This window comes from Nannospalax galili, unplaced genomic scaffold (assembly GCF_000622305.1).
Source record: "Nannospalax galili isolate Female #2095 unplaced genomic scaffold, S.galili_v1.0 scaffold469, whole genome shotgun sequence".
Lineage (NCBI taxonomy): Eukaryota > Metazoa > Chordata > Mammalia > Rodentia > Spalacidae > Nannospalax > Nannospalax galili.
In genome coordinates this window covers 1,102,772-1,129,314 of record NW_008359443.1, presented here as the reverse complement: position 1 = coordinate 1,129,314, position 26,543 = coordinate 1,102,772, and the positions used below count along the sequence as shown (strand labels likewise).

The following is a 26,543-nucleotide window of genomic DNA, read 5'->3' as shown; positions in this document are numbered from 1 at the left end:
TTAACTTGACACACACAACCAAATGTTGTGATGTGCTGGGATCTGAATGAGAAATGTCCCCCACAGGCTCAGGTATTTGAACACTTGGTCCCTAGCTGGCGGAGCTATCTGGGGAGATATGGTGGTGTGGGCTTGCTAGAGGAAGTATGACACCGAGGTGGGCTTCGAGAGGTCACAGCCTCACTCCACTTCAGGCCTCTTTCTCTGCTTCCTGTTTGGGGTGGAAATGTGGCCTCTGGCTTCCTGCTCCTGCTACCAAGCCTGCCACCTGCTGCCACGCCTCCCCTGCCTTTATGGACTCTTCTGGACCATCAGCCCTAATAAACTCTTCCCTAAGTCACTTTTGGTCATGGTGTTTTATCACAGGAACAGAAAAGTAACTGATGCATGACGTAGGCCCTAAATATTATTTTATTTGCCAACTACACTTCAAGAATGCTGGAGAAAAACTGAGAGAAAACCTCGCCATAAATGATTACTATTTTTTAGACTTTAAAAACTCTTATTTATTTGAATTGCGTATGTCTGAGTGTTTTGGCTTGCATTTAAGTGCACCCATGACCACAGAGCCCGCGGAGGCCAGAAGAGGGCACCAGAAACCCCAAAACAGGAGCACTGAGGGTGGATACTAGGAACCAAACCGGAGTCCTTTGCGAGGGCAGCCAGTGTTCCTGACTGCTGAGCCCTATCTCCAGCCCCAAATGACTACAGTTTGAAGGTGGGAAAAAAGCTAGTGTCTCCATACTCCATTCTTATGAAAATTCTAGATGAGTAACAACAAAAAATTATAAGTCTTCCATCAACTTGACAGTTGAACTGGCATTTGTAATAGGAATTGCTCTAAGTGACTTGTGTGATGCTCCACTTACTTCCTGCATCTCACAACTGTAGATACACCCCAGACACACTTAATGCAGTAAATCAAACAGCTGAAGACATGAAGACGACATTTTGCAAACAACTGCTGCCTATCCTGTTTAGTTCCAAATATGGAAGTAGTTCTAAAGACCACAATTTAGAGAGAACACGAGCCACTGTTTAGGGGACGAGTCCTAGTTTGACCTCTGTTTTTAGCAGCCGTATGCACAATCACCACATCAAGTGTCTACAAGTTTTAATAAGAACAAAGTGTCTTTAATAAGAATAAGAAGTGTCTGCGAGTTTTAATACACACGTGCACTGAGCATCCCTAAGGCTTGCAGTGTTCAGAGCACTTAATCTTATATAATCCCCACGAAGGCCTCATAAAACAGGTACTAACTATCCACACTTACAGGCTAAGCTAAATAACCAGGCTTCAGTTGCACAGTAAGCAACAGATAGGATATAGCATCCTGCAATCTGATTTTTGAACTCAGCTGTTTGACAAAATCTTTGTGAGATGTCTGGTTCACAGACTGTCACACACAGCCCCTCAGAAAACAGCTAAATGCATGGGAATTTACACACACACACACACACACACACACACACACACACAAACTTGATCTGGGTATACAACTAGAAAACAAACCAACCCACCCCCCATGAATCTGGAAAAATGGTTTTCAATTGAAGTTGTATTTTATTTCAACATCATCAATCACATTTTAATACATAATTTATGAACATAAATGTTGGTGTTTAAAATATAACTGAATAATACAAATCATTCCTTGTCAGGATGTTATTTAAACTATAGTCTGAATCTAACTGAGGGTTGGAAGATGGTTCAGCAGGTAAAGGAGCCTGAGGACCCCAGTTCAATCCCCAGGACCCACACTGTGAAATGAGAGCGCTACCTCTCACAAACTGTCCTCCAGCTCCACACCATGCTATAGCACGTGTGCACCTGCACACATACACACACCCAAAGAAATAAAAGGTAATTTTTAAAAATTAACTGAGAACTGGAGAGACGATTCAGTGGTTAAGAGCACAGGCTGCTTTTGCAGAGAACCTGGATTCGAATCCCAGCACCCACATGATGACCAGCAACCATCCATAACTCCATTTCCAGGCAATTCCACATCCTCTTCTGTCCTCTGCAAGCAATGCACCACACAGGTGCACTTACACACATGCAGGCAGAACACTCATAACATTCATATATAAAATAAAAATAAATGTTTTTTTAAAAAAAGAAAGAAAAAAGACGTTGGGGAATGGAGAGGGAAGTGGTGGGGACTTAAGCTGCTTTTCTGTATGAGGAGCTGTAAAGAGAAGGGAGATGAGAAAAGTCCAAACAAAACACCTTTAATGACGCTTCATTTTAGAGGTCAGTGTATCCACGCTTTAATTAGCCTTCGCTACATACTCATACTCAGCTTTGCATTAGACTTTTTATATGTTTAAAAGCAAAATCAAGAGATCATGTTGGCAAGAAATAGTAAAAATAAGACAGTCCGTTTAAAGAAATATTTGACATTGGTCTTTTTGATAACTGTGAGGGAAAAAACATTTTACTGAAATTGTTGAAGGAAATTATACTGGAAAATATGGTCAATTGTGGATCCCCCCCAAAAAAACATCTAAAGGAAAATACTGTAAAGAAGCCATTAGACAAGCTGCCTAGAAGCCTGGAGAGCTGCAGACCAGCTGGGCTGCTCAGAAGCTCCCACCTGCTGAGCCACCTGCAGGTTGTACCTGCACCCCAGTTCCTGCTTTCCCGAGCTGTCACCCATGCTGGGGCGGGCTTTGGCGATGTAACTGTCTTTGAGTCATTTTGCTCCTGTAAGTAACCCCAATACAATCCACTTGTTCACCAAAAGCAAAAACAAAATTAACCTTTAAACTTTAAAGCATATTTTCAGAATAGTTTTAAAGTACCTGGTTATCCTGGGGTTGACACTGGCCACAAATCCAACCACTAATGTGTCCTTGCTGAGGGCATCTTTACAGATACTGATCCCCACCACCATCAGGGATTTTAACTACAAAATCAAGTGTGTCATGGTTTAATGGGATGAGGTATTTCTTCAAACAAGAATTAATATGCTATTTTAAAAACTGTTTCCCAGTCCTACATTATTCAAGTTAAGCTATGTGCTAGGGAACTCGAGATCCAGACAGGACAGATTATTAAACCAGAAACCAAGGAATGAGAGATAGCGCCAAGAACTGGCATATACTTTGCTGAAAAGCCTTACTGCCGGCCAAATGGCCCCGCTTTCTGTGGGAGTGCTCCAAGGATGGAGGTGGGCAGGGAAAGGGGCCAATCTCTCTATCTTTTGCCTGATCAGAAGGATCTGGAGAGGAATTCCACTCCTGTTCTTCCTGCTGAGGACCCTCACTTAGCTATACTGGGGTGGGGGATACTCAGGGTGACCACATTTGCCATAGTTACAGAAGTGTGAGGGAACAGGCAACATGTGCAGTTTCTTGTCCTCCTCACTTCCTCCCATGGTGGCTATGGCTCACACAGGAGCATCTGGCTTCAGAGGGCTGGCTGAGCTCCAGCCAGACGCAAGGCTAACCTGAGGAGGGATAAGTGGAGGCCACGGGATGCAGTTTCAAACAGGAGGACACAAATCAAGCCTCCCCTAGCTGTGGGACACCCGAGAGTCTCTGCCATACAAAAGTCTAAGCAAGCAGCTAAGCAGAAGCTCCCCGAGAAGAGGGGCCAGGCCTCAGCTCCCTTTAACTATCCCTGCAACACCTAGAATCCCACAGCCCAGGGGAGTGCAAGCAGCACCACCAATGCAGCGGGCACTGCAGGGCCAGGGCTTCTCAGGCCCACAGGATGGGCCACTAGGGGCAACCTACACCGGGTTTGAAGTGTGTAGGAGGAAGCGTGTGGGCTGCTTGCAAACCACACCATTTACGTGAGGACCTTTTCAGGGAATCCTGGAACTGGCCCCCAAGAACATCAAAGGGTGACTGTGACTCTGGGGTCTTGTGATACTGTCTCCTACTCTGATTTGGGAATTGACTGATCGTGAAAGGGAAGGAATGATGGTCTCACAGGGATCTCCACAGTCCACAGCTCGCCGCCCAGTTTGCAGGTCATCTGCATGGCGATCTTGGTGGCTACACTCATCATCATCCCCTGCTTGTTCAAGGTCCGGGTCAGCACACACTGGCTCGGGACCGGGCAGTCCAAATTCAAGTACTTTTTAATGGAGTCGTAGTAATTCTTCTGATTAGAAGGCAGAATGCACATCACCTGAAAGCAAAGAGAGCAGATCAGCTCCATCTACTGACACTTGGAACAGCTTGTTGGGGAAAAAGAACGTGTGGATTTTGGAAACACCTTCCTCCTAAGTTCCCACACAGCAAATGTGATCATGCCTGTGAACCCCAAATTGGGGCCATGTGAAATGCCTTTTTGCCCCGTAAACCCCACTCCAATGCCCCGTCACCCTTGGCAAAGTCAGCCACACAAGGAGGGACACATGCCCCCGTGCTTCCTCGACTTCTAGACCAATTCTGTTAGTCCCCTCATTCCCTGTCCTGCTTCCCCTTTCTCCTTTGCTGGCTACTGGCCCAGGGTTCTTAAGCAGAATGACCTTGTTTATGGAACATATGCACCAGAAGTATTCAACAGCTGTGGGCATAAGCATCAACTTACCCTCAAATGGTTTTGAAAAACAAAGGACATGATAAAGCAGGTGTGGTGCATTGCCGGTAACTAGGGATTCTGGGATGTAACTCTTTGTATATTCTTATATTTTCTTTTAAAGTTTCTCTCACTGAATTAAATGCTCTGAGGGTGAGAATTCTCTTCATGTAATATAATCTCCATTAGATACCATGTCTGTGTGTGATCCAACAGAATCAGAGATGACTACACAGGGGAACTGAACAGGCATATAACTGCATTCCTCAACTGTAGAGGCCAAGGCCTAAGAGAAGAATACATATTTGTAGGCTGAAAGGTTTGGGGGGTGGGGGCTGGAGCAAGGGCTCAGCAGTTAAGAGCACTGGGTGTTCTTGCAAAGGACCCAGGTTCTATTCCCAGCACCCATATGGTGGCTAACAACCATCTGTTTAACTCCAGTTCCAGGGGAATCCGACACCCTCTTCTGACCTCCAGGCACTGCATGACACAGGTGCACTCACATACATGCAGGCAATACACTCATACACATAAGATAGAAATGATAAAATATTTTTAAAAAGTTTTCTCTGAATGGAATACCAATTTTAACTTGTCTGGAAAGCTGGAGTCTGGTGAAATCACGCTTAAGCTCCTGTCCACAAACTCAGGTATGCACACGTGCAAACAGGAACACAGGCACACACACACATGCACGTATGCACACAGTCACACATTCATGCAGGCAAGCAGGTAAACACACACATACACACAGGTACACGCATACACAAAACAAGTGAGCAGATGCACACACGCACACACAGGTGCTCAAATTACAACTCTGGGAAATGAGGCAGGTGTCCCACTGGACCCTGCTGTGCAGGATGAATGGAATTCACCACAGATGAAACCCATAGGCAGTGGCAAGGACGCAGGGAACCTTGAGGCCAGAAGCTCCTGGGAGAGATTTAGTCATTGGAGCAGGACCTGAAGCCACAGGCAGCTAGGAGAGACCTAGACCGTGAGAGCATTTCCCAAAGTGCTGTGATGCAAACAGGTACTCTAAGGGTATCAGATGAGATGGGGTCACTTTCTTTTAAATCTTAAATCTAAAGGTGACGCCCAGCAAGCTGGAAAATATGCAGGTGCAGGATGTTGAAAAGAGCCGGGAGCAGTGGCAGTCTGTCTTGATTAAAGACTCTTGGTAGGCTGACCAGGTTCCAATGGATAGACCCACACTGAAGGGCAACTGGGGACACAGACTGGATTCTACAGGCCCAAATACATGTTCTTGAGTACAGGAAACTGGGTGGACGGTACAGGGGGAAGCAGATGCAGACGGGATCTAAATACGATCTAAATAGGATCAAAATACCTTGTACAATAGTCACAAAAATTCAATTAAAAAACTAAAAATTGTCAAAATTAGGAAAACATATTGATCAAAATACTGGCATTTACACTTTCTTGTGTGTTTGGAGGAAATGCATAGTAATTGCAAGATTCCTTCTTTTAAGACTACAGGTATGTTGGGCGTGGTGCCATAGGCCTTTAATCTCAGCTCTTGGGAGGCGGAAACTGGTGGATCTCTTCTTCAAGGCCAACCTGGTCAACATAATGATTCCAGGGCAGCTGGGGCTACAGGGAGACCATGTCTCAAAAAGACAAAAAAAAAAAAAAAAAAAAAAAGAGTACAGATATAAAGCAAAAAAATTGTGCATCTAAAACTCAAAATACACCCCACACTTACCAACTGAACATCAGGGTCAACGTGCTGCTGGATGGCTCTAAGAAACGAGGCTGGGTTTTCTTGTACTTTTATGCTGCATAAAGAGATTAATTTCTTTCTTAATAGCACATAATCATATGGTGTTTCAAAAAAGTACAAATGGATTTTCTAGCAGGCTTGTCATTTAGGAGAAAAATGTGTCAGAGCAAAGTGAAAATCTGTTGACTCGAACATTGTTTCTCTGGTACAGAGTGCCAAAAATACTTATCATTTTGTTAGCATGTAAGAATTGGTAAAGAAAAGAGATTTTTCTCAACTGTACAGAATTCTCACAGTTAATAGTTATCCAAAGTTGAGTTGAAAGTGAACTTCTGAAGTTAAAAACTCCTATCAAAGGTCTGATGTTAAGATTTCTGATATGCTGAATCTCTATGAGAATCTGTAAATGAAAGCTTTAGGAATCAAGTTAATGAGGCCAGGGTTTTCAACTAATCTGCAAAAATCCCACAAACAGAGGGTAGGGGTTTTGCTTGTGTTTACCTCCTGAGGAGCAGCATATTTGTTCGGTTTTTTTTTTTGGTCTTTTTGAGACAGGGTCTCCCTATGGCCCCAGCTGTCCTGGAACTCACTATGTAGACCAGGCTGGCCTTGAACTCACAGAGATCCACCTGCCTCTGCCTCCCAAGAGCTAGGATGAAAGGCGTGCACCTCCACGCCCGGCTGGAGCAGCGTATTTGAAGCCTGGAATATCCAGCCTTAATCAGTCAATCAGTCAACAAGCATTTATCAATTATGTAACATTAAATCAGGGGCCAGAAGCCACAGAAATAACTCCTACGTGCAGGCATTTGCCAATCTAGTTTCTTCATGTACAATCAAATCAGCATCTTTTGTGTGTGAGAAGGGAAGTGGGGGCCAGAGAGGGAGGGAGGGAGGAGAGGAAGGGAGGAGAGAGAAAGGGGGCCAGGGAGGGGGAGAGGGAGGGAGGGAGAGGAGGGAGAGAAACCAAGAGAAGGTGGGGCAGGCTCAGTGCTGGTAGTCTTTCAAGAGTTCCCCAGCAGGTGTCAGAGCCAGGACAGGAGCCCCTGACCACCACTTCGGGCACAGCCACCTGAATGATTGGACACACCATTTCAGCAACTCAGTCAGGTTCTGACTTTTCCAGTGCAGGCCCTTGCACTCCAACTCGACCTCTCACTGTCTCCAGGCAGATGTTTATATGAAAGACATTACGTGTGCAAATCCAAGAGGTAAACGAATACTTCATGAATGTGGAAACGTGGAACAAACATTAAGGCTTTCGAATAACAAACACTGAAGACATGGACATGAGCTTGGACATGGGCTTGAACCTGTGTGGCTCACAGTCTGCCAAGTCAGCCTAGGTCTGCAGACTTTTCCCATCCTCGTTTCCTGGTATGTCAGTTTGTGGCTTAAGAGAAACTAGAGCAGGGGAAATTTGAACCAGGGGATTTGTCAGTAGATTCGGTAAGAGAATTCTAAACTGTGCTGTAAAATGAGATGACTGAGAAGAGCCTTTGCTTACGGTAATGTACACGTATGCTGCTGATGTAATTAATTAGTGGCTATGTGTGTAAAGAATAACTTCACACGGTGCCAATTAGGACACGTGCACATCCACTGTAACGAAGAAGTGGCTGTTGCAATATATTAGCACGTCAAGGTCAAGTGAGGCATGGTCAATCTTGTGGATCTAATATTTTCTTTTCCCATTTTGTGTGTGTGTGTATGTTTTGCATATATGTTTGCATATTTTTTGCATTCATGTGGAGGCTGGAGGTTGAGGTCAGGAATCATCCTCCATGGCTCGCCTGTCCTATTCACTGAGGCAGAGCCTCTCGAACCCAGAGATCACTAATATGGCTGGTCTTGCTGGCCGGCTAGCTCTGGGGATGCCCTGTCTCCTCTACCCAAGGCTGGAATTACAGACAGGCTGCCATGCCCACTCAGTCTCTTACATGGGTTTAGGGGATCCAAACTTTGGTCCTCAAGCTTTTGTTTGGCAAGCATTTTAACTGCTGAAACACTTCCCAAGCCCTTATGGCTCTTTTTAAAAGCAAACAAGTTAAAGGTAATTTCTTTTAATTGTATTTATTTACTTTTTGAGACAGGCTCTCCCTATGTAGCCCCAGATGGCCTAGAACTCACTATATAGACCAGGATGGCCTCTATCTCGAAGACATCCACCTGCCTCTACCTCCTGAGTGTTGGGATTAAAGGCATGTGCCATCATACCCAGCGCAATTAAAGTAACTTCTGTGTCTTTCTCAGTCACAACAACTAATTCAGTAGTTAGCGTACAGTAAATACTCAAAGTTCAAAGAATGAAAGAGTGCTCTCGCTTTATCAGAAGGCTATCTAAATGCTAATATATAGTAACATTAAATTTCCAAGCCTATAATCAAGTCAGTCAGGAAAGTGTTTAAATTTCCTGTTTTTAATAAATAACTGAGCTGAAAGGAAAAAAATCAGAGAAGGCGGCACACAGACCTGCTAAGGGTGCACTCACCAACTGATACCGGGGAGGATTCTGAGGGAATAAGACTTGCCTTAAGAAAAACTATAAGGGGCTGGAGAGATGATGGCTCAGTGGTTAAGGGCACTGGCTGCTCTTGCAGAGGACCTGGGTTCAGTTCCCAGCACCCACATGATGGCGAACAACCATCCATAACTCCAGTTTTAGGGGATCTGACACCCTCTTCAGGCCTCTACAGGCATTGCATGACAGGGGTGCATTTACATGCATGTGGGTAAAACATTCATACACATAATAAAGTTTTAAAAAGAAAAACTATAAAGAAAACGTCCACAAAGATAAACATAAAATATACTCCTAGTTTTACAAAACAATTTGTTAATTATAAAACCTGTATTCTTCTGGTTTTGACTTTTTTTTTTTTTGTCTTTTTGAGACAGAGTCTCCCTCTAGCTCCAGCTGCCCTTGAACTATGTAGACTAAGCTGGCCTTGAACTCAGAGATCCACCCACCTCTGCCTCCTAGTGCTGGAATCAAAGGCATGTGCCACCATGCCCGACTCTTTGACATTTTTAAAATTTTATTTATTATTTTTATTTCATGTGTATGTGTGATTGCCTGCATGTAGGTAAGTGTACCCGTGTGTTGTGCAATGCCCGCATTGGTCAGAAGAGGCTGTTGGATCCCCTGGGACTAGAGTTATGGACAGTTGTTAGCTGCCACGTGGGTGCTGGGATTCAAACCCTAGGTCTTCTGCAAGAACAACCAGTGTTCATAACCGCTGAGCCATCTCTCCAGCCCCCTATCTTTGACACTTTTAAGAAATTTTACTGAAAGTCTACAGAGACGGCTCAGCATTTAGGAGCTCTGCACTGCTCTTGCAGAGAATCAGAGTTTGGTTCCTAGTACCCACACTGGGTGATTCTCAACTCTCGTAACTCCAGCTCCAGGGGGACCTGTCACCTCTGACCACCTCAGACTCCTGCACTCACTTGCACATACTCACAGATACACAAAATGCTTTTAAAAATCTTTTGAAAACATAACTGAGATGAAACTTTTGTAGCGATGTCAGCCATTGTTTGCAATATTCAAACCATATTAATGCATGAAAAAAGTTCACCGTATGCTCACATTTTGGGGTAGCCCACGTTAAATCCCATGGTGCTTCCAACTCTTCTCAAACAGCTCAGAAAGCCTTCAATCCTATTTTCAGCTCTGCTACTGCATAAAATCAACCATGTAGTCAAAGACTGAGAACTTAGAACCTTGCAGGCTCTTATATCCTTGGACCAGTCGGCAGCAGATGCAGGTTGACACTGAGAAGTAAAGATCACGAAAGGATTGAGAAAAGTTATGCAGAGGCAATTTGATAATGTGTGTCACAATAAAACACCTAAATATGGTTTGCTGTTCAGTGTCACATGACACTGAACAGCTCACATCTCAACAGAACATGTACTTCTGGGGACTGGAGACTCAGCGGCATCATGCTGGGTCTGCTGGGCCCTGGGTGTACCACCTCAGGTGGGACTTCCTGTGGCCCTGCTGCGTGCAGAGAACACGTCACTGTGGTATCTTGGGGTTCCCTTCCAGCTCTAACTTTATGCCCTGTCTCAATGGTCCAGGGAAGCAGGCTGTCCCTTTCGGACTCGTTACTTGAGGCATCCTAATACTGCCAATTGAAAATGATGTCTGATTCATTACAGTACAATGGACAAACCCACAGGACAGTTAAGACTGGGTCAGCTGAGGAAAAGCTGCATCTAGAAGCAAAGATGAGGCCAACAGTGTGTGTGTGTTTGGGGGTATCTGTGTGTGCGACCATGTTATGTGCAAGTGCAGATGCATACGGGTAGCAGGCCAGAGGTCAACATCAGGTTTCTTACTCAACTGGTTCTCCACCTTATTTTTTGAGGCAGGGTTTGTCACTGAACCTGATGTGCTCACCAATTCAAAGCCCCAGGGATCCTCCTGTCTCTGCCTCCCTGTGTAGGATTATGCATGCAAGCTGCCGAACCCCAACCTTTTATGTGGGTGCTGGAGATCTTCAAGTTTCATAGCAAGTATTTCACCCACTGAGTCATGTCCCCAGTCCTGAGGCTGTTAAGTGTTCAAGAAACAACGGAATGCTCCTGTTTTATACACTTAAATGCAGTAGCTGAGGGAGAGACTAAGAGCTATTTGACATTAAGTTTAGAATGCCAGTGGCTTAATATCACAGCCAGGGGACCACTGTCTTCATTAGGTGGTCAGGTGTGACTCAGCTACAGGAAACCTCAGCACACAAAGAGGAAGGCCAGCCTCCCAGTTCATTCCTGCTTACTACAGCCCCATGCGCCAAGAGCCTGGCTCTCTCACAGCACTGGCTGCCGTTGTCCTGTGGAAATGGCAACCCAGGACAAGGTGCCTACACTCAGCTCCTAGGACCTGGATTCAGTAAAGAATTGGCCTGGGGACTGATGACTGCTCTCTCCGGTCACACAGCTCCTCCATTTTGATACCCTTTCTTTTCAAGGACCTATTTCCACACTGAAAAATGGAAAAAGGAAAAGCTGCATTGGTGGGAATTTCACTGCATGGACACATGGAGGTGGTGACAGGCTGTTTGAAGCAGTTAAAACCCTCCTTCACATGCAGATTTGAAACCGAGCTTTTCTTTCCTGACCCATCTCGCTTTTACGAAATGTTGACTTGTTTTTATTGTGTGCATGAGTGCTTTGCCTTGCATGTATGTGAGTGCACCCATGTTGTGCAATGCCCACAGAGGCCAAATGAGTGTATTAGATCCTCTGGAACAGGAGTTATAGAGGGTTGGGTCCTCTGCAAAAGCAGCCAGTGCCCTTAACTGCTGAATCATCTCTCTAGCCCCTACAAAGTCTTGCTTTAAAAATTACTTTTCCCCTCCAATAAAGGTTTTAGTGATGTGGCTAGAGCATCAAAAAGATTTTAAAAAAATTTTTTTTGCCAAAATGAGACATTGGTCATTTGGTTGGTTTTGACAGGTTGGTTGTTATAACAAAGACAAGAGAGGCTTTTTATATGAAGTGAAATGCACCTGGCCTTAGAAGTGGACAGAAGGGACAGGGAAGGCTTACACAGGTTCATTTCTTCAACCGACGCCTGAATGGAGGAACCATTTCTCTCGACAACTCAGCTTCTGCCCAGATGCTACATTCGGGGATGGGGTCTGCGGGAATCTCTTCACTTCTCTCCTAAACTGGCCAGCGCCGTTAAAGTCACTCTTCTAGTGGGTGAATTTTCTCAGGTAACTTTGGTTGTTGGTTTGTTTTGGGTTATCTAGAGTGACAACCCGTGACAGGCAGGCATGTGTAACTTCCAACGGTTTGAAATACCACTGCAATACCATTTAGGTCTATTGACCTAAATCATGTCCACTGGGTGCTGCTAAGTCCATGCAACTAAATTCACACCAAAGAGGAACTGAGATCTGTAGTCTTAGGACAAACACAGAACAGCGGAACAGCCTCAGAGAAGCCCGGCACATGTTACAAACCCCATCACCCCACACATGATCAAATCTACACCTTTTTAAGTAACCACTTTCAAATGAAAATAAAATCAAGCACGTACTATGTGGTCCTGCATTATTAATTTTTCTGAAGGAACAACCCGGCCCGTCAGGGACATCTGGCTTCCAAAATGCAATCCCCAGGTCTCCAGCTCGAACCTAGCCACCTGGTTCCTGTGGACAGAATTGTTTATAACCATTGGACTGTGTGTTTGCTAAAGACTTTTACATATCAGACATAAAACGACCGGTGTGAATTATTCAGGGATGATTTCCATCTTTAGGATTCCTGGCTCCTAATTCTCACAATGTTTTTTTCAGCTCAAAAGAGTGATGTGACTCCTATGTGCATCTGGAATGTGCAGGGAGGGGAGGATTCCAGGGGGCACACTGGTTATAAAAATGAACTGTTGGGCCTGGCAGACTGGATTTGAACTCCCAAACCTATCGTTTAACAACATGTGGCCATGAACAAACAATTTTTCAAAAACCTTGGCTTCCTGACTAGCAAAATATAAAAGTTCCATCATACAGTTGCAAGGATTTAAAAAGACGGGACTTGAAAATGGTTACCACAGTGTCTGCCACATGCCACATGCCCCAAAATGTGAGGTAGTGTCATTCTCTTAAGAAACCACTTATTAAAGGGATTCTCTGGAGTGTGTACGTGCAGATGTCTCCAGGGAATAGTTTCATTTGTTGACTTCGAAGTAGATGGGGGGTGTAAAGGAGGGGGAGGGGGCATTCACCTTCATCTTCTGTACAAGACATGGCTGTTGTACCCATGAGCTCAGAGCAGGGGTGGCTACCTGCACAGACCAGGCCCACCAAGATTCCATCCTGTGTGGGGGAGGGGATCCTGAGGCCCCACCCCGCCCTGTGGAGCTTTGAGCATTTAATGCTGCCAGGGGAGGGGGAGCCTACTCCTCAGTGGTTGACTCTGCCTGGCAAGTTGCCCTTGCCAATAAACAACCCCTCCCCCACACTCACAGGCAGCCCCAATTAAATGCAGTGGCCCCCCAAAAGGCCTTCTTGGGAAGGAGGGATTCGGGGGTCAGGGGGGACGGAGACTGCCAGAGGGAACATAACCAGACCACATCATATATGTTTTCTTGTACAGAAAACTGTGAAAAAGTACATCCTTAAGACAAAATAATTTGGATTCAGAAAATTCATAGGATACACTGGGTAACAGGGAGATTCGGAGGAGACCAGCATTAGCACTAATAATAGTCCTTAATGTTTTTATTAAACTTTGTGACTTAGGACACTTTAATCATGGTTTGCTTTAGCTCATGGGATCCGGATGGAGGGAGAGTTCCACTGAGTTGCAAGCTTCCCAAGATGCCGGGCATGCTGAAGGCATCTTGTTTCCTACAGAGTTCCCAGACAGCATCAGCCAGGCACTGACAGGATTCTGGCAAGAGCCATGGAAATCTCCGCCTGGTTTCTTAGGGAGCTCAGACCTCACTGCTCTGAGTCCATAAGGAGCGCTATTTCCAAATACTAAGGTTATGTCGCCTCACACTCAATCCTTGCAGTAATTATTCTGCCTCTGATACTGAGTAGAGGAGCTGGGTGAGGTCATCATTAGTCAGAACACGGGGCAATCCCTGTACAGGAGGCAGATGCTGCATCAGAAGATGGGGGTAAGCCAGAAGCTTTTCTCTGGTAGGTGTACGTGGGTGGGGGGGTGTCCACAAGAAGTAGCGGAAACTGTATCCATAGTGTGGGAACTATGTTTATCATATGGAAAGTGAAATGAAAGAGTTACAAACTGGGCCAGGCATGGTGGCAGGTGACTTTGATCCCAGCGCTTGGGAGGCAGAGGCAGGCAGAGCTCTGTGAGATGGAGGCCAGCCTGATCCACACAGGAAGTTCCAGGTCAGCTGGCTACAGGGAGGCCTGGTCCCAAACAACAAAACAAAACAAATAAAAAATGGGATTATGCTGGATGCATTTACAAATGTCTGAAAAAAATTCAGTCAAGTGATTCATCCATTAAATTAAGTGTTCCCTATCTTCTACTTTGCTTCTACGAATTTTCAGATTTCTCCATGAGGTAATATTACTTAAAAGTAGTTTTAAAGAAAAATGACCATCTTACCATAATGTGGGCCACAGAAATACAAAGCAACGAACACAACTTAAAATTTCCAGTAGCCACATTAAGAGTTAGAAGCTATGAAAGAAACTGCATTTATTTAATCTAATATATCTGTAATACTATCAGCCGGAAGTGTGTCACTGGCCACGTTTCAAGTTCCCCCAGCATACAGGCCACAATAAGGAACAGCAATCTAGGAAGTCAGGAAGGAGAACGTGGGGGAAGTGAACTCTCTCCTCACAGGTCACAGTGAACTGAGCAAGGGCAAGAGTCTGAGAACTGGGAGAGCTGAGCAGGACAAAGACCTCAATTTAAAGGTTGTGTTCAGTGGGTTTCCTAACCTCCTGTCTTCTGAGGCCGCCACACCAGGATCTGGGCATCCCCATGCCCAGTCCTGGGAGCCTGGAGTAGGATTTGGTTGTTTTTTATTTTATTTTGATTTTATTTACGTGTGTGTGTAACCCTTTTCTTTGTTCAAAATTGTACCCAGAGCTCACTGTGCTCACTGGACGACAGCAGGACCCTGCTTGTTCGAATCCCACACCAGCTCAGGGCTTGGCTGGACCAGGGGGCTCAATACATAACCATTTCAGCTCCTCAGTGCTTTCCTCTGAGCCATAAGATTAGACCTTCTCATCAACAAACAAAGCCTCATCTAAAACATTCAGTCCCACGCGCTCGGCATCACACAGGGCACACGCGAAGGCAGCCATACCTCTGGATGTCATCGGCAAGCCTGGCCAGGCGCTGCTGCCTGCCCAGAGGACTGAGCCGTGTTTCCTCAGCTACCGCCTTCATAAGGTGGAAATCTGAGGTCGCCTGGCTGGTCAGACCTGTGAAATGTAAGCAACACAGAAAGAGGGGCTGGCCCAGATCAGACTCAGTTTTTCCATTCAAACCTGTCAGATTCACCACCTGCAGAGCTCCGCTCGGAAGAAATGCAAACCCCACCTGTCATGAACACTTTCTAGCAGCCGGGGGTGGTGGGGCACACCTGTAATCCCAGACTCAGGAGCCCAGCCTGGGCTACATAGGTGAGTTCAAGGCATACCTGGGTTACATAGTGAGACATTATCTCAATATTTTAAAAGAAGTTTCCTAGTAGCCATGTTTCTAAAAGGCAAAAGGAAATGGATGAACTTATTTCAAATAGTATGTATTAAATACACCAGTATTTTAAGATGGAATTAATAGAAAAGTATGATTCAATTAAGTTTGCTTAATATTAAATATTCGCAATCTCATGTGTCATACTTAGCACATCTCATTCTGTTTCTAAGGGGAGCTAGGAACACTACAACTGTTCAATAAACTCATAGGCAAGGACTACGTGTCAGACTGATACAGGGTTACCATATGAGAGAAACAGCAGGAATGAATACCCCCACTTCCAAAGACTGTGTTCCATTTGTGTCTATTCACAAAACAGCTCTTTATAGTCATAAAGAAAGCAACACAGGTAAGTAAAAAGCACTAACAGGGTAGCCCCAGCTGTCCTGGAACTTACTATGTAGACCAGGCTGGCCTTGAACTCACAGAGATTCACCTGCCTCTGCCTCTCAAGTGCTGGGACTACAGGCGTGCACCACCACACCCGGCCATCCCTCTTTCTTAGCCACATGCTAGAGTCAAATGAAGGCTGCTAACATTTACACAGGCTATACTATAATGTGAATTGCTTTTTGGAAACTCATGCATGAAGAAACTAAGGTCACTCTAACAAAATATCTAATGAAAAGCAAAGTCACGTAACTTCCTGTACTAGTAAACTTCAAGAACACAGCCCAAAGGCCACCTGACTTTAGGAAGCTGGCCAGAGGCCAAACTGACATCAAATGGTATGCATGAGGAAGGAGATTCGAAGGGTTTGCTGTCCTCCCGCTGGGCCTGACTAGTGCCCAAGCTACTTACAGGGCCCACTAAGAGCACTCAGCTAACCCAGGGAGGCTCTGCCCACAGCTGAGCCCAGTGGAGTTCTAAACACAAGCCTTACCTGTGAGAAAGCAGAGCTCTGGGATCAGGTGGACCGCCTGCGGCTCCATGCTGGCATTTCTCTTTCTTTTCAGCAGACTAACAAGCACTGGCTGATTTAGGTCAGATAAAGTGATATCGTATTGCTATAAAACACAAGATTAACGAAGGGAAAGTGGAGATGGGAATGGAGCAGAGGCACATCAGTACACAGATCCCAAATGAACCTCCGAGCAGATCTTCAGTGGGGGGCAGCTGCGCTTTCCTAGCCTTACGACTTTCCATCCAGGACTCATCTTTTATACCTTTTATTTTTTAAGTAATTTTTATTTATTTAGGGTGTGTGCACATACTTGTGGCATGGCATTTTCTCCTCCTGAAATGGTGTGCGTCCCAGAGATCAAACTTAGGGAGTCAGGCTTGGCCGCAGGGGTTTTTACCCACTGAGCCGTCTTGGTGGCCCTTACTATCTTTTATAAAGCAACACCTCTGATTATTCCCCTGCCCCCTCTGGGTTTCCTCCAGATTCAGACTAGCCACCAGCTGGTTCTACAGGTAGCTCAGTAGACAGCCTCCCCAGGACTGACTCAAAGACAGCATTTCTGCCGTAAATGACTGAGGCATATGGCCCGGTGCTAAAGTAACTGGTTCTGACCATCCGAATCCACTTTGAAAATGTTCACCCATGTTGCAGGCAAAGGTCAGACTGAGTCAGTCAATTTCCCAGAAGAGCATGAGAGGTGTGGACATCCAGGATGGGTGGCCTGTAACATCCATGGTACAGGGAAGCCGTTCACAACCCACACGGGCATTTGACAGACAGCTCTTCTGTTCACCGTCTGTGACACGAGAGGAGTCTGTCAGCTTTCCCCATCTAGGGCATGAAGGTGACAACAGCTCTGAAGTTTCCCAGGTAAACTGCTTGACTGGCTTGTCCCTGAAGCGGTCTCATCACACCCCCACTCCCTCTCCCTTTCTAAAGTCGAATTTCTATATTCTGACCTTGCCAAAAGTTCACTTCCAAAAGCAAAGTCACAGCTAATACTTCAGTATAACTAGTGACAAAATGGAATTATAATTTACGAAATTATATGGACTTATGCTATAATGGCATCAACACTTATAATTAAGGATGTAAGCTATGAGAGCTTTCAGCAGATGTGGAAGCAAGAAAGTTCTACAAAACAGTTCACCAAAGCTGGGCAAGCTCTCAGAAGAGGGTCTCCTTCAATGGACCAGGGCCAAGCACCGACCCCCCCCAAATGGCTCTAAAGGTGAACTTTGCCCCTCCCTTTCCCCAATTTTCTTAGAATTTAAAAATATTTTTCACAAGACAATGTCTTCTACTTTGAAAATGGAGTACATGGAAAATTAATGTGCCTTAATGAGAGGGAGACATTGTGAGAGTCAACGTGTTTCCTTTTCTCCTTACTTGCAGTACATAGGTGGTACATCTCAACTCACCCCCGAAGAAGGACCAAGGTCTTGCCATGATTTCCTTCTTAGAAATGACAGGCCCTAACAAACATCTGTTCAAATAAGAATCCACTCAATCATACAGTGCAGAAAGCCAAACATCTAACAAATTTTGGATTTAATGAACACATAAGAGTACATTCTATCCATAAGATACTTGGACAGCAATTGTGCATCAAGAATTCCAAAGGCCATCCCTGTTCAATAAAGACAACATGTCCTAGAAACAATGTGATATACTGGTGGTTGGCTCTTGAGACCAGAAAGCAAGTCCCAGATGAGGTGACATGATCCTGAAGCTATGATTTGACATAGTGGTGGTGGAGACATGTACGATGTGGCCATATGCAGGTGTGGAAGGACCATGCACATTGACTGGGGGGGGGCATCAGTGTCCAGCAACTGCACATGGATATTAACAGCATGGGTTGTATGAGGGAGGCTGAGGAAGATGAGGCTAAAAGGTGGGATGCGGTGAAAGTGATGCCAGAGACGAAGGAGGAGAGGGTAGAGAGGAAGGCACAGGGCCTGACCCTGTGCTCACAGGAGGAGAGGAAGAGGAGGGGAGGAGGAAGAGAAAAGGGGAGAAAGCACAAAGACTTCGCTGAGATGCAGACTTCCCAAGGACAAACAGAAACAGCAAAGGACGACGCCCATCTGAATGAAGTCAGTATGGGATTCCCGCAGGACATTCACACAAATACATATTCTGGAGATGGAGGGAAGCATGTGACTGGAACCAGAGCGAGGCAAAATTACTGTACTTGGGCAGCCTCAAAATACAAGGGAAGGGTCCTGGGGGAGGAGTCACGGTCAGTGACATCACTTCTTGGGGGAAGGAAGGACATGAAGAAGAGGCTGACACAGCAGGGCCGAAAAGGATGTGACCAGGAATCAAGGAAGGGAGGGAGGGTCAGGGCAGGCAGGTGGGTGAGGTCACAGGGGAAAATTCCATTAAAATATACAGTGCAGTGTTAACTGTCATCTGCTTCGCCTTCAGTGTGCAACACCAGAATGCATTCCTCCCGTCTGACTGTGACTGTCCCCAGGAGCCCATCTCTCACATGACCTCCTTCCCCATGACCCTCCCTGGTTCTGGTCAGGATCACTGTTCCACAGGCTAATCCTATGAGCTCAGCTGTTTCCGATTCCAAGGTAAAATGGTGCAGTATGTGCCTTTCTGTGCCTCGCTTCTTTTGTTTAACTTCATGATCTCAGGGACCCAACTGTGAAAATGTCCCCAAGCATCACCCTGTGCCCTACAGAATGTGTAATCGGTAAGAAAAAAAAAAAAAATGACACACAAGACCAGTCTAAGGAAGGTAAGTGATTGGCCTTCACAGAGCTATTTCCAAAGCACCAGAGTCAGAGACAAGGCTGGTGACACTTCAGGAAGGAAGACCCAAAGAGGGCTTTACTGCAGTGATTTTCCAAAACAGGCTAAAGAGAAACAGATTTTCCCAAAGGTGGGTAAAAATCAAGGACTGGCATCTGGTTTCTGTTTAACACATTTGTGAGATCTGAGAGCTCTGAATGATTAGAGACACGCCTCTGCAGGGAGCCTGGAAGCAAGGGCAGTTGTGACTCTGGTAAGTGTGCACAGCGCTTCCGGAGGCGGACAGAGGCCCCAGGTTTCCTGACTATCTGCTTTGGGCTAGGACCTGTGCTGGCTCAGGGTTCCCAGAAACGAGAGCTCAAAGCCCACCTTGAAGAGACAGTTGTCCAGGGCGAGGTCAGACTGTTCAGCCCTGCCCAAGCCAATCTGATGCAGCTGAGTCCTGGGGCCTTGGGCATCCTAGATCCATACCACAGGTCCCCACAGGACCTGCCGCCTGAAACCCAAAAGTCGCTCAACGTGTGTGTGGCTTACAGGGGAATCCAGAAAGAGGAAGCCAAGCATGTGAACACACATAGGGCAAGAACTGTGTCAACAGTCACAAAAGGCCAGCAGTGCAGAGCAGAAGGGAAGGGATGGGGAAGAAAAAGAAAGTGAAAGATGGACAGCCAGATGACAGAGGGCCAAGGGTCATCAGATGACAGAGGGCCAAGGGTCGTCAGATGACAGAGGGCCAAGGGTCGTCAGATGACAGAGGGCCAAGGGTCGTCAGATGACAGAGGGCCAAGGGTCGTCAGATGACAGAGGGCCAAGGGTCGTCAGATGACAGAGGGCCAAGGGTCGTCAGATGACAGAGGGCCAAGGGTCGTCAGATGACAGAGGGCCAAGGGTCGTCAGATGACAGAGGGCCAAGGGTCGTCAGATCACAGAGGGCCAAGGGTCGTCAGATGACAGAGGGCCAAGGGTCGTCAGATGACAGAGGGCCAAGGGTCGTCAGATGACAGAGGGCCAAGGGTCGTCAGATGACAGAGGGCCAAGGGTCGTCAGATGACAGAGGGCCAAGGGTCGTCAGATGACAGAGGGCCAAGGGTCGTCAGATGACAGAGGGCCAAGGGTCGTCAGATGACAGAGGGCCAAGGGTCGTCAGATGACAGAGGGCCAAGGGTCGTCAGATCACAGAGGGCCAAGGGTCGTCAGATCACAGAGGGCCAAGGGTCGTCAGATCACAGAGGGCCAAGGGTCGTCAGATCACAGAGGGCCAAGGGTCGTCAGATCACAGAGGGCCAAGGGTCGTCAGGTCACAGAGGAGGGCCAAGGGTCACCAGATCACAGAGGAGGGCCAAGGGTCGTCAGATGACAGAGGGCCAAGGGTCGTCAGATGACAGAGGGCCAAGGGTCGTCAGATCACAGAGGGCCAAGGGTCGTCAGATCACAGAGGGCTAAGGGTCGTCCACAAAGCAGCTTCCATCTGACTCCTAAAGCAACAGTTTCAGGAATGTTTTAAGCTTGGATGCAACATAAGCAGGTGATCAGCTTTGCTTTTAAGGAAGATTCCTCAGACTACCAGATGAATAGGAGGCAGGATGACGGTCTCAGCCAAGCCAGAGACAGAAGGAGAAGGGACAGGTCAGGGAATTATGTGGGAGGCAGGCTCACCCTGACAACTCAGGGCATTTGGGAGGGAATAGTGTTGTGAATGTAAAATGTCCCTCACAGGCTCATGTATTTGAACATTTGACCCCCAGCTTGCAATGCTGTTCTGGAAGGTTGTAGAAACCTCTAGGAGGTGGAAGCTTGTTAGGGGAAGCAGGTTACTGGGGTTGGTCTTGAGGCTTTACAGCTTAGTTCCACCTCCAGTTCACTCTCTGCTTCCTGAGTGTGGATGCAAGAGACCAGCCAGCCTCCTGCCTATGCCACCATGCCTACTCCTCCCCACTTTGAACTGTAAGCCAGAAGAAAGCCTTCCTCCCTCAAGTTTCTTCTGGTCCGATAGGTCACAAGAGCATGACAAGTAACTGAAGCAAACGGGGGGAGCTGTCTGTAGGCTCGGAGGGAAGGAGACAAGAAAAAGCCTCCCTACCTGCTTGTAGTAGTCAGTGTAGGTGATCTCAGAGCCGTCCCGCTTCTGAAAGGTGTGTGTGGGCTTCACAGACCAGTCAATGTCATCAATACGGTAGGTTTTGTTGTTGTATCTGGTAAATGCAAGACACCCCAGGAAAGCTTTGCCACATCATCTTAAGTGCATGACTACCTCCCCACACTCTGAATTCATTCAATGTACAAGATCCACTCCAGAATGTCACAAATTAGGGGAGACACTAGCACAAGCACAGCACGTTTTCTACATGATCAGCTCTTATCTGGGAAGAAGATGAATGCTTGGGTATTCAGGAAGGCCTCCGTGTTCCCACAAACGTGGTGAGCAAATCATCAGCCCACCGTGTTTGCCTCACTCACAGACTAGTGCTCATTCAAGCATTCTTGAATGTTCATATGGGGAAGCACTGCCCAATTTCCCTGTCGTGTTCTGGTGTCACATATTTGAAACTCCCACGGTCTTTCTGATTAAAAAAAAAATAGTAATTAAGCAAAGTGGTCTGGCCAACCACTCACTTCCGGCACCTGCATTAGTCTCTCACCTCAGGCCGACCCTCAGCCAAACTGCAGAACCACTGGGCTAAACAAGTACCTTCTCCCTTTCAGCATTGGGAAGCTGCTAAGTCACTCACATCAGGCTTCCCCAGAGCTCCAGGTACCCGAGGCAGTGTCTCTGAAAGAGTGTGGTAATCTACAGCATCAAGATCCCGACAAGAGGGCCATCTGGTGCCAGGCAGTGTGGAACCCAGCCAGTCTCTTCTGTCTGCTATACAAGCCAGGAAACCAGCTCTAAGATGGAATTCCACTCCAAGCTAGACACTAGCATGTTCCCCCAGAGAAGTCAGTATTTGATGAGCTTCTGAGAGCACAGGAGTCACGTAAGCTGCCAGCATGTGATTTGGCTCAGGGTTCATGCTCATATCTAGAAGGTCTCAGAATCTCATCAAGAGGGCAGCTGTGGATCTCACATTCTGACTCATAACAAAATGGCCATAAAGGGGGCTGGGGGTAACAGCACGGTTCCAACTGAGAGGGCAAGCAGGAATCTGGCGGTGGGGGTTAGCTCTAGAACTGGATTTGTGGGGTGGAGATTTGAAAGGCAGGGCTTCGGATGGGGAACCAGCCAGAGGCATCAGGCAACAGGACAGTGCAGGCTGCTGAGGGTGAGATCAAGTCGGGAGAAAGCCTGCGCCATGTTGGCTTGGGGCGGGCCGGAGTCAGCTGTGACATCAGCTGGCAGCCACAGCTTCCACACGCATAGAGAGCCAAGCAACCAGACCTGTATCCTGGCCTGTGTGTCCTGGCCAATGTGGCAGTGGCAATCCAGATCCCAAACACCCCTAAACCTCCATCCTAGGGAACAGTCAGGTGCCAAACCTACCTGGTAAGGACGATGAGCCCCACCAACTGTGTCTCGCATGTCTGGGGGAAGCAGGACGTGTCTGTTCTGACACAGAGATCTGTCATGAATTCCAGAACCGTCTCATTGCGCAGAACTTTGTAACTCACGTCAGCACCGAACAGGAGTTTGCTTTCAAAGTGAGATACAGAAACGGCAAACCCAGGCCACACGGACAATCTTCGAAAACAAGAAAAATAAGTTTCAATATTTAAAGTGTTATACTCGGAAAAGCAGAGATTCTCGCACGGGATTTTTCACTCCCTTCTCTAGAGGCATTTTCTCCCTTTAGTACCATTTGGTCCAGCTGCCGACTAGAGCATTATTCTCAGCTGCAGTATCTAGAAACACAAATTTAGGATACAATACACTTCTGTGAAGCAGAGTCTCAAGCTCGTCACCGCTGACATTTCTGGAAGATGCTGTTTTGTGCATTGTAGGACGCCCAGCAGAACCTCCACCCATAGATCGTGGTGGCATCCACCACGGGTGACCAGCACAAATGTCTCTAGATGATGCCAGATGTCTTAAGGTACACAGGGGCAAAAATGTCACCCCTGTAAGAATCACATGTGTATGAAGTGATCTTCCCAGGGGTGACAACACCCAGGTCAGAAAAACTTACCATCTTGAAAGTGAAAGCAGCTGATTTAACAATGAAGTTAAGTAACAAAAACTGTGTCATGTTCAGATAGATGAAGGGCACTGTAGCCCAGGGCACTGTCCCTAGAAAGTCCTGAACAAAAAGTCACCAAGTGACATGAAAAAAAAATCAGTATTTGTACAAACCATTCCAATTTGTTTTATGAGGCTGTAATTCACTGTGGACCGGCCTCAGAACAGACATATGCACACAGAACCTACTATGCATTAGCAGAGTCTAGACCCAAGGGCACTTCTCGCCCGGGCAGGGGGCTAATAGCAGGAACAAGAAAGTTTCTGCTCAGGTGACTGTGGCAAATGCTCTACCCAGTCTCCTACCCTTTATGGAGTGTTCCTGTGTTCCTGTCCATCTTTGAGGTAACAGTCACCTTTCTATCTTTAACTTGACCACACTATTCTGGAAAGCTGACTGCCAACCACTTCAAGGGACAGAGGACCACCTTTCCTGTAGTTATCAACCTCTCAGTGTGGAATGAATTCTGCCAACACTGAGAACAGCCCTGCTCTACACCAGGATATTAGCTGGCTGCCACCTGACCTGTGTTTACTTGACAATGTCTCTTTAGTACCCTGCCTTCTCTGACTTCAACAAAGGCTCAAGTGCCCATTACGTTCCACATCCCAGACACACAACACCTCCTGCAAGGCAGAGTGGCAGGATGTTGCCTCATAAATTATGCTGCTCACCATAGAACCATTTCCCAGGAACAGAAAATATAAACAAACCTACTTGTACTGTGGGATTTCCACTGGCTCTGAGGGCTTGTAGAAGTTCCGTCCAATTTGGTACATAGACAGCTTTTTTAAGATCCTGTAAGTACATTTTTGAATCTTTGGTAAATATTTGTCAATAACAGTGTAATACAAAGTTTGGGGACTTGGGAGATGGCTCAGTGAATAAACTGTCCCACAAATGTAAGGGCCTGAGTTTGGATCTCCAGGCCCTGCATGGTGCAGGTTGTGCTAACGTGTGTCTGTAATCTTAATGGCTCCTACTGGAGGTGAGGACCAACAGGAGGTTGTCCTTTGACCTACACATACTGTGGCAAGTGTGCACCCTCACATGTGCACACACATAACACACATGCACACATATACACATCTATATGCACACAAAACACACAGCCATACACACACAAAACAAAGTCAATCTGTGATGAATATAACAAAACTGAGGATGTACAGAATTCTCACGTTAGAACATTCACACACTATTCATATGAGTGTGTCTACATGAGAACTACTATTTCATATTAGGAAATTATGTAATTAACATCGTTCTCCATCTGTATCTAACTGCAGTGATAAATGTGTTCAGTTACTGTAACTGCAGTTCTGTGGCATTCTAGGTAACTGATGGTGAGGCAAGCCATGTCTGCGGCTCTTCTGACCTCTTCCCTATTTCGAGGCGAGGAAGCTGTTTCTGATGAGCCGCTCAGGTTCCCAGGGCACCCCTAAATCACAATAACTGTATCTTCAGCATCTTTCTACCCTGGTCACCTCTGGACCTCCAGACTCGGACACAAGGTGTGGGGAAAGAATGCAAGCTTTGAGTTAGCATGCAGGAGTGCCGGCCCTGTGCTCTGGCTACTGAACATCCCTGAACCCAGCCTCCATCTGAAAAGGTTTACATAACAGTGCCTGTGGGGGTGCTCCAGTGAGCATGGTGTAGTAGGTTAAACACTGGAAAGCACCGTTAAGTTGGCTGGCATAGCAGTCTCCTCACAGGACACAGAGAGGGGTCGAGAGAGACCGAACAAGATGCCTGTCTAAAATTGGGAAACAGCATGTGTGGGAAGAGGAAGTTACTGTCTGTGCCCCGGCTACTCAGTAAAGCCCCAAACTTCCCACCTCTGCTCCAGAGACTGCTGCTGAGCAGAGGGACAGCATCTCTCCACCTGGATTCCTAACACAGCCATCTTAATGACACGTATCAACGCTATGTAGAATCAGTTCACATGCTTTAGAGTGTCCTTCTGTCACTTAAACTTGCTCCAATTTTAAATTTCCAGGTCCTACCAATGAATATCTGTTTACCAAGTCTGGTAAGGAGACAGGGATTCTGCATTTGGTCAAATTCCCCGACCCCAACGTAGCTGAGCCACCTGGGCCATTCTGAAAAACGCAAAAAGATCACTATGGTCATTCCTCTGCCCCAGGGACACTGTGAGGAAGGACTCGGGCTCAAGGTAGAGCCAGAATAGCTAGTCAGAGCCTTTTACACCCTAAGTCAGCCAGAAAGCTGAGAAACAAATCTGTCAACTGGTAAAGTCACACTTGGTGAACTGCCAAGTCTGGGGACTGAGTGGGACAGGGCACAGGGAATGAAGGAAAGGGCTGGGGCCACCAGTGCCATGACACGAACTCTCAGATTCATGGATAATGTCTGGATAATGAGGATCTGTGCCACAGAGAGGCAGAGATGGAATGTGTCCCACCTTACTACTGGAGCACACTGGTAAAGCATCCTAGAGATAGGGCTGTTGCTGGAACACTACCCACACCATATAGTGATTGATCACTGTAATACCAAGCTCTATGATGAAAGGTACTAGTTCAAATTAAATTCACATCTCGCCTGCCTTACTTCTTGAAGATGATATTGAAGAACTGAATGCACACCGGGGAGCTCGATACCAGCTTGTTCGTGAGAGTGACGGTCATCCTTACAGTCTCGCCTCTCTGAGTTTCACTTGTCAGTTCTGTGACCTGGGAAAAGAGGTTTAAACTGTACTCTACAGTTTACCCCCAAGTGTGCACATCACAGATATAAGACCATCACAATTTAATGTGCATTAATAGAAATGGAGCTGCAGATGTTAGTGCGTGGGAATAATCTACCAGTCCCAGTACATTTTCAGGGCCTTTGTTCCCTGCCTCTTACAAATCCTGACATGGCAACACAGCTCCTCCACCCACCAGCTTCCTGAGGGAAAATTAAAGCCAGATTTATAGTGCAAAGAGTTGATCCAAAGGGAATTCCAGAACAGTGGGTTTTGATCTTTGGAGGGGGTGGGAGGCAAAAAAATGGGACACAAATTACTTTGAGAGTCTGATAAAGACACACTCTTAGGAAAATCCTTTTTAAATTAAAAAAAAAATATTTTATCAGTATTATTTTGTGGGTATGAGTGTTTTGCCTGCATGTATGTAAGTGCACTATGTGCATGCAATGCCCCACAAAGGCCAGAAAAGGGCATCAGATCCTCTGGAACTGGAG

The 26,543-nt window shown here is 46.4% G+C and overlaps 1 protein-coding gene across 1 annotated transcript in view; it reads right to left on the bottom strand.

Annotated features, from left to right (window-relative positions):
* Nucleotides 1-26,543, bottom strand: part of Piwil4 (piwi like RNA-mediated gene silencing 4) — a 48,334-nt gene that overhangs the window by 10,809 nt on the left and 10,982 nt on the right. The window contains exons 5-15 of the mRNA XM_008823138.1: nucleotides 25,911-26,032; nucleotides 24,054-24,134; nucleotides 22,643-22,840; nucleotides 21,245-21,356; nucleotides 16,375-16,498; nucleotides 15,097-15,214; nucleotides 12,337-12,448; nucleotides 9,877-10,061; nucleotides 6,267-6,339; nucleotides 3,944-4,144; nucleotides 2,809-2,912 (exon numbers count right to left, since the gene is read on the bottom strand). Of these exons, the coding sequence (XP_008821360.1) occupies nucleotides 2,809-2,912; nucleotides 3,944-4,144; nucleotides 6,267-6,339; nucleotides 9,877-10,061; nucleotides 12,337-12,448; nucleotides 15,097-15,214; nucleotides 16,375-16,498; nucleotides 21,245-21,356; nucleotides 22,643-22,840; nucleotides 24,054-24,134; nucleotides 25,911-26,032 (1,430 nt within the window). The remainder of the gene's footprint in view (nucleotides 1-2,808; nucleotides 2,913-3,943; nucleotides 4,145-6,266; nucleotides 6,340-9,876; nucleotides 10,062-12,336; nucleotides 12,449-15,096; nucleotides 15,215-16,374; nucleotides 16,499-21,244; nucleotides 21,357-22,642; nucleotides 22,841-24,053; nucleotides 24,135-25,910; nucleotides 26,033-26,543) is intronic.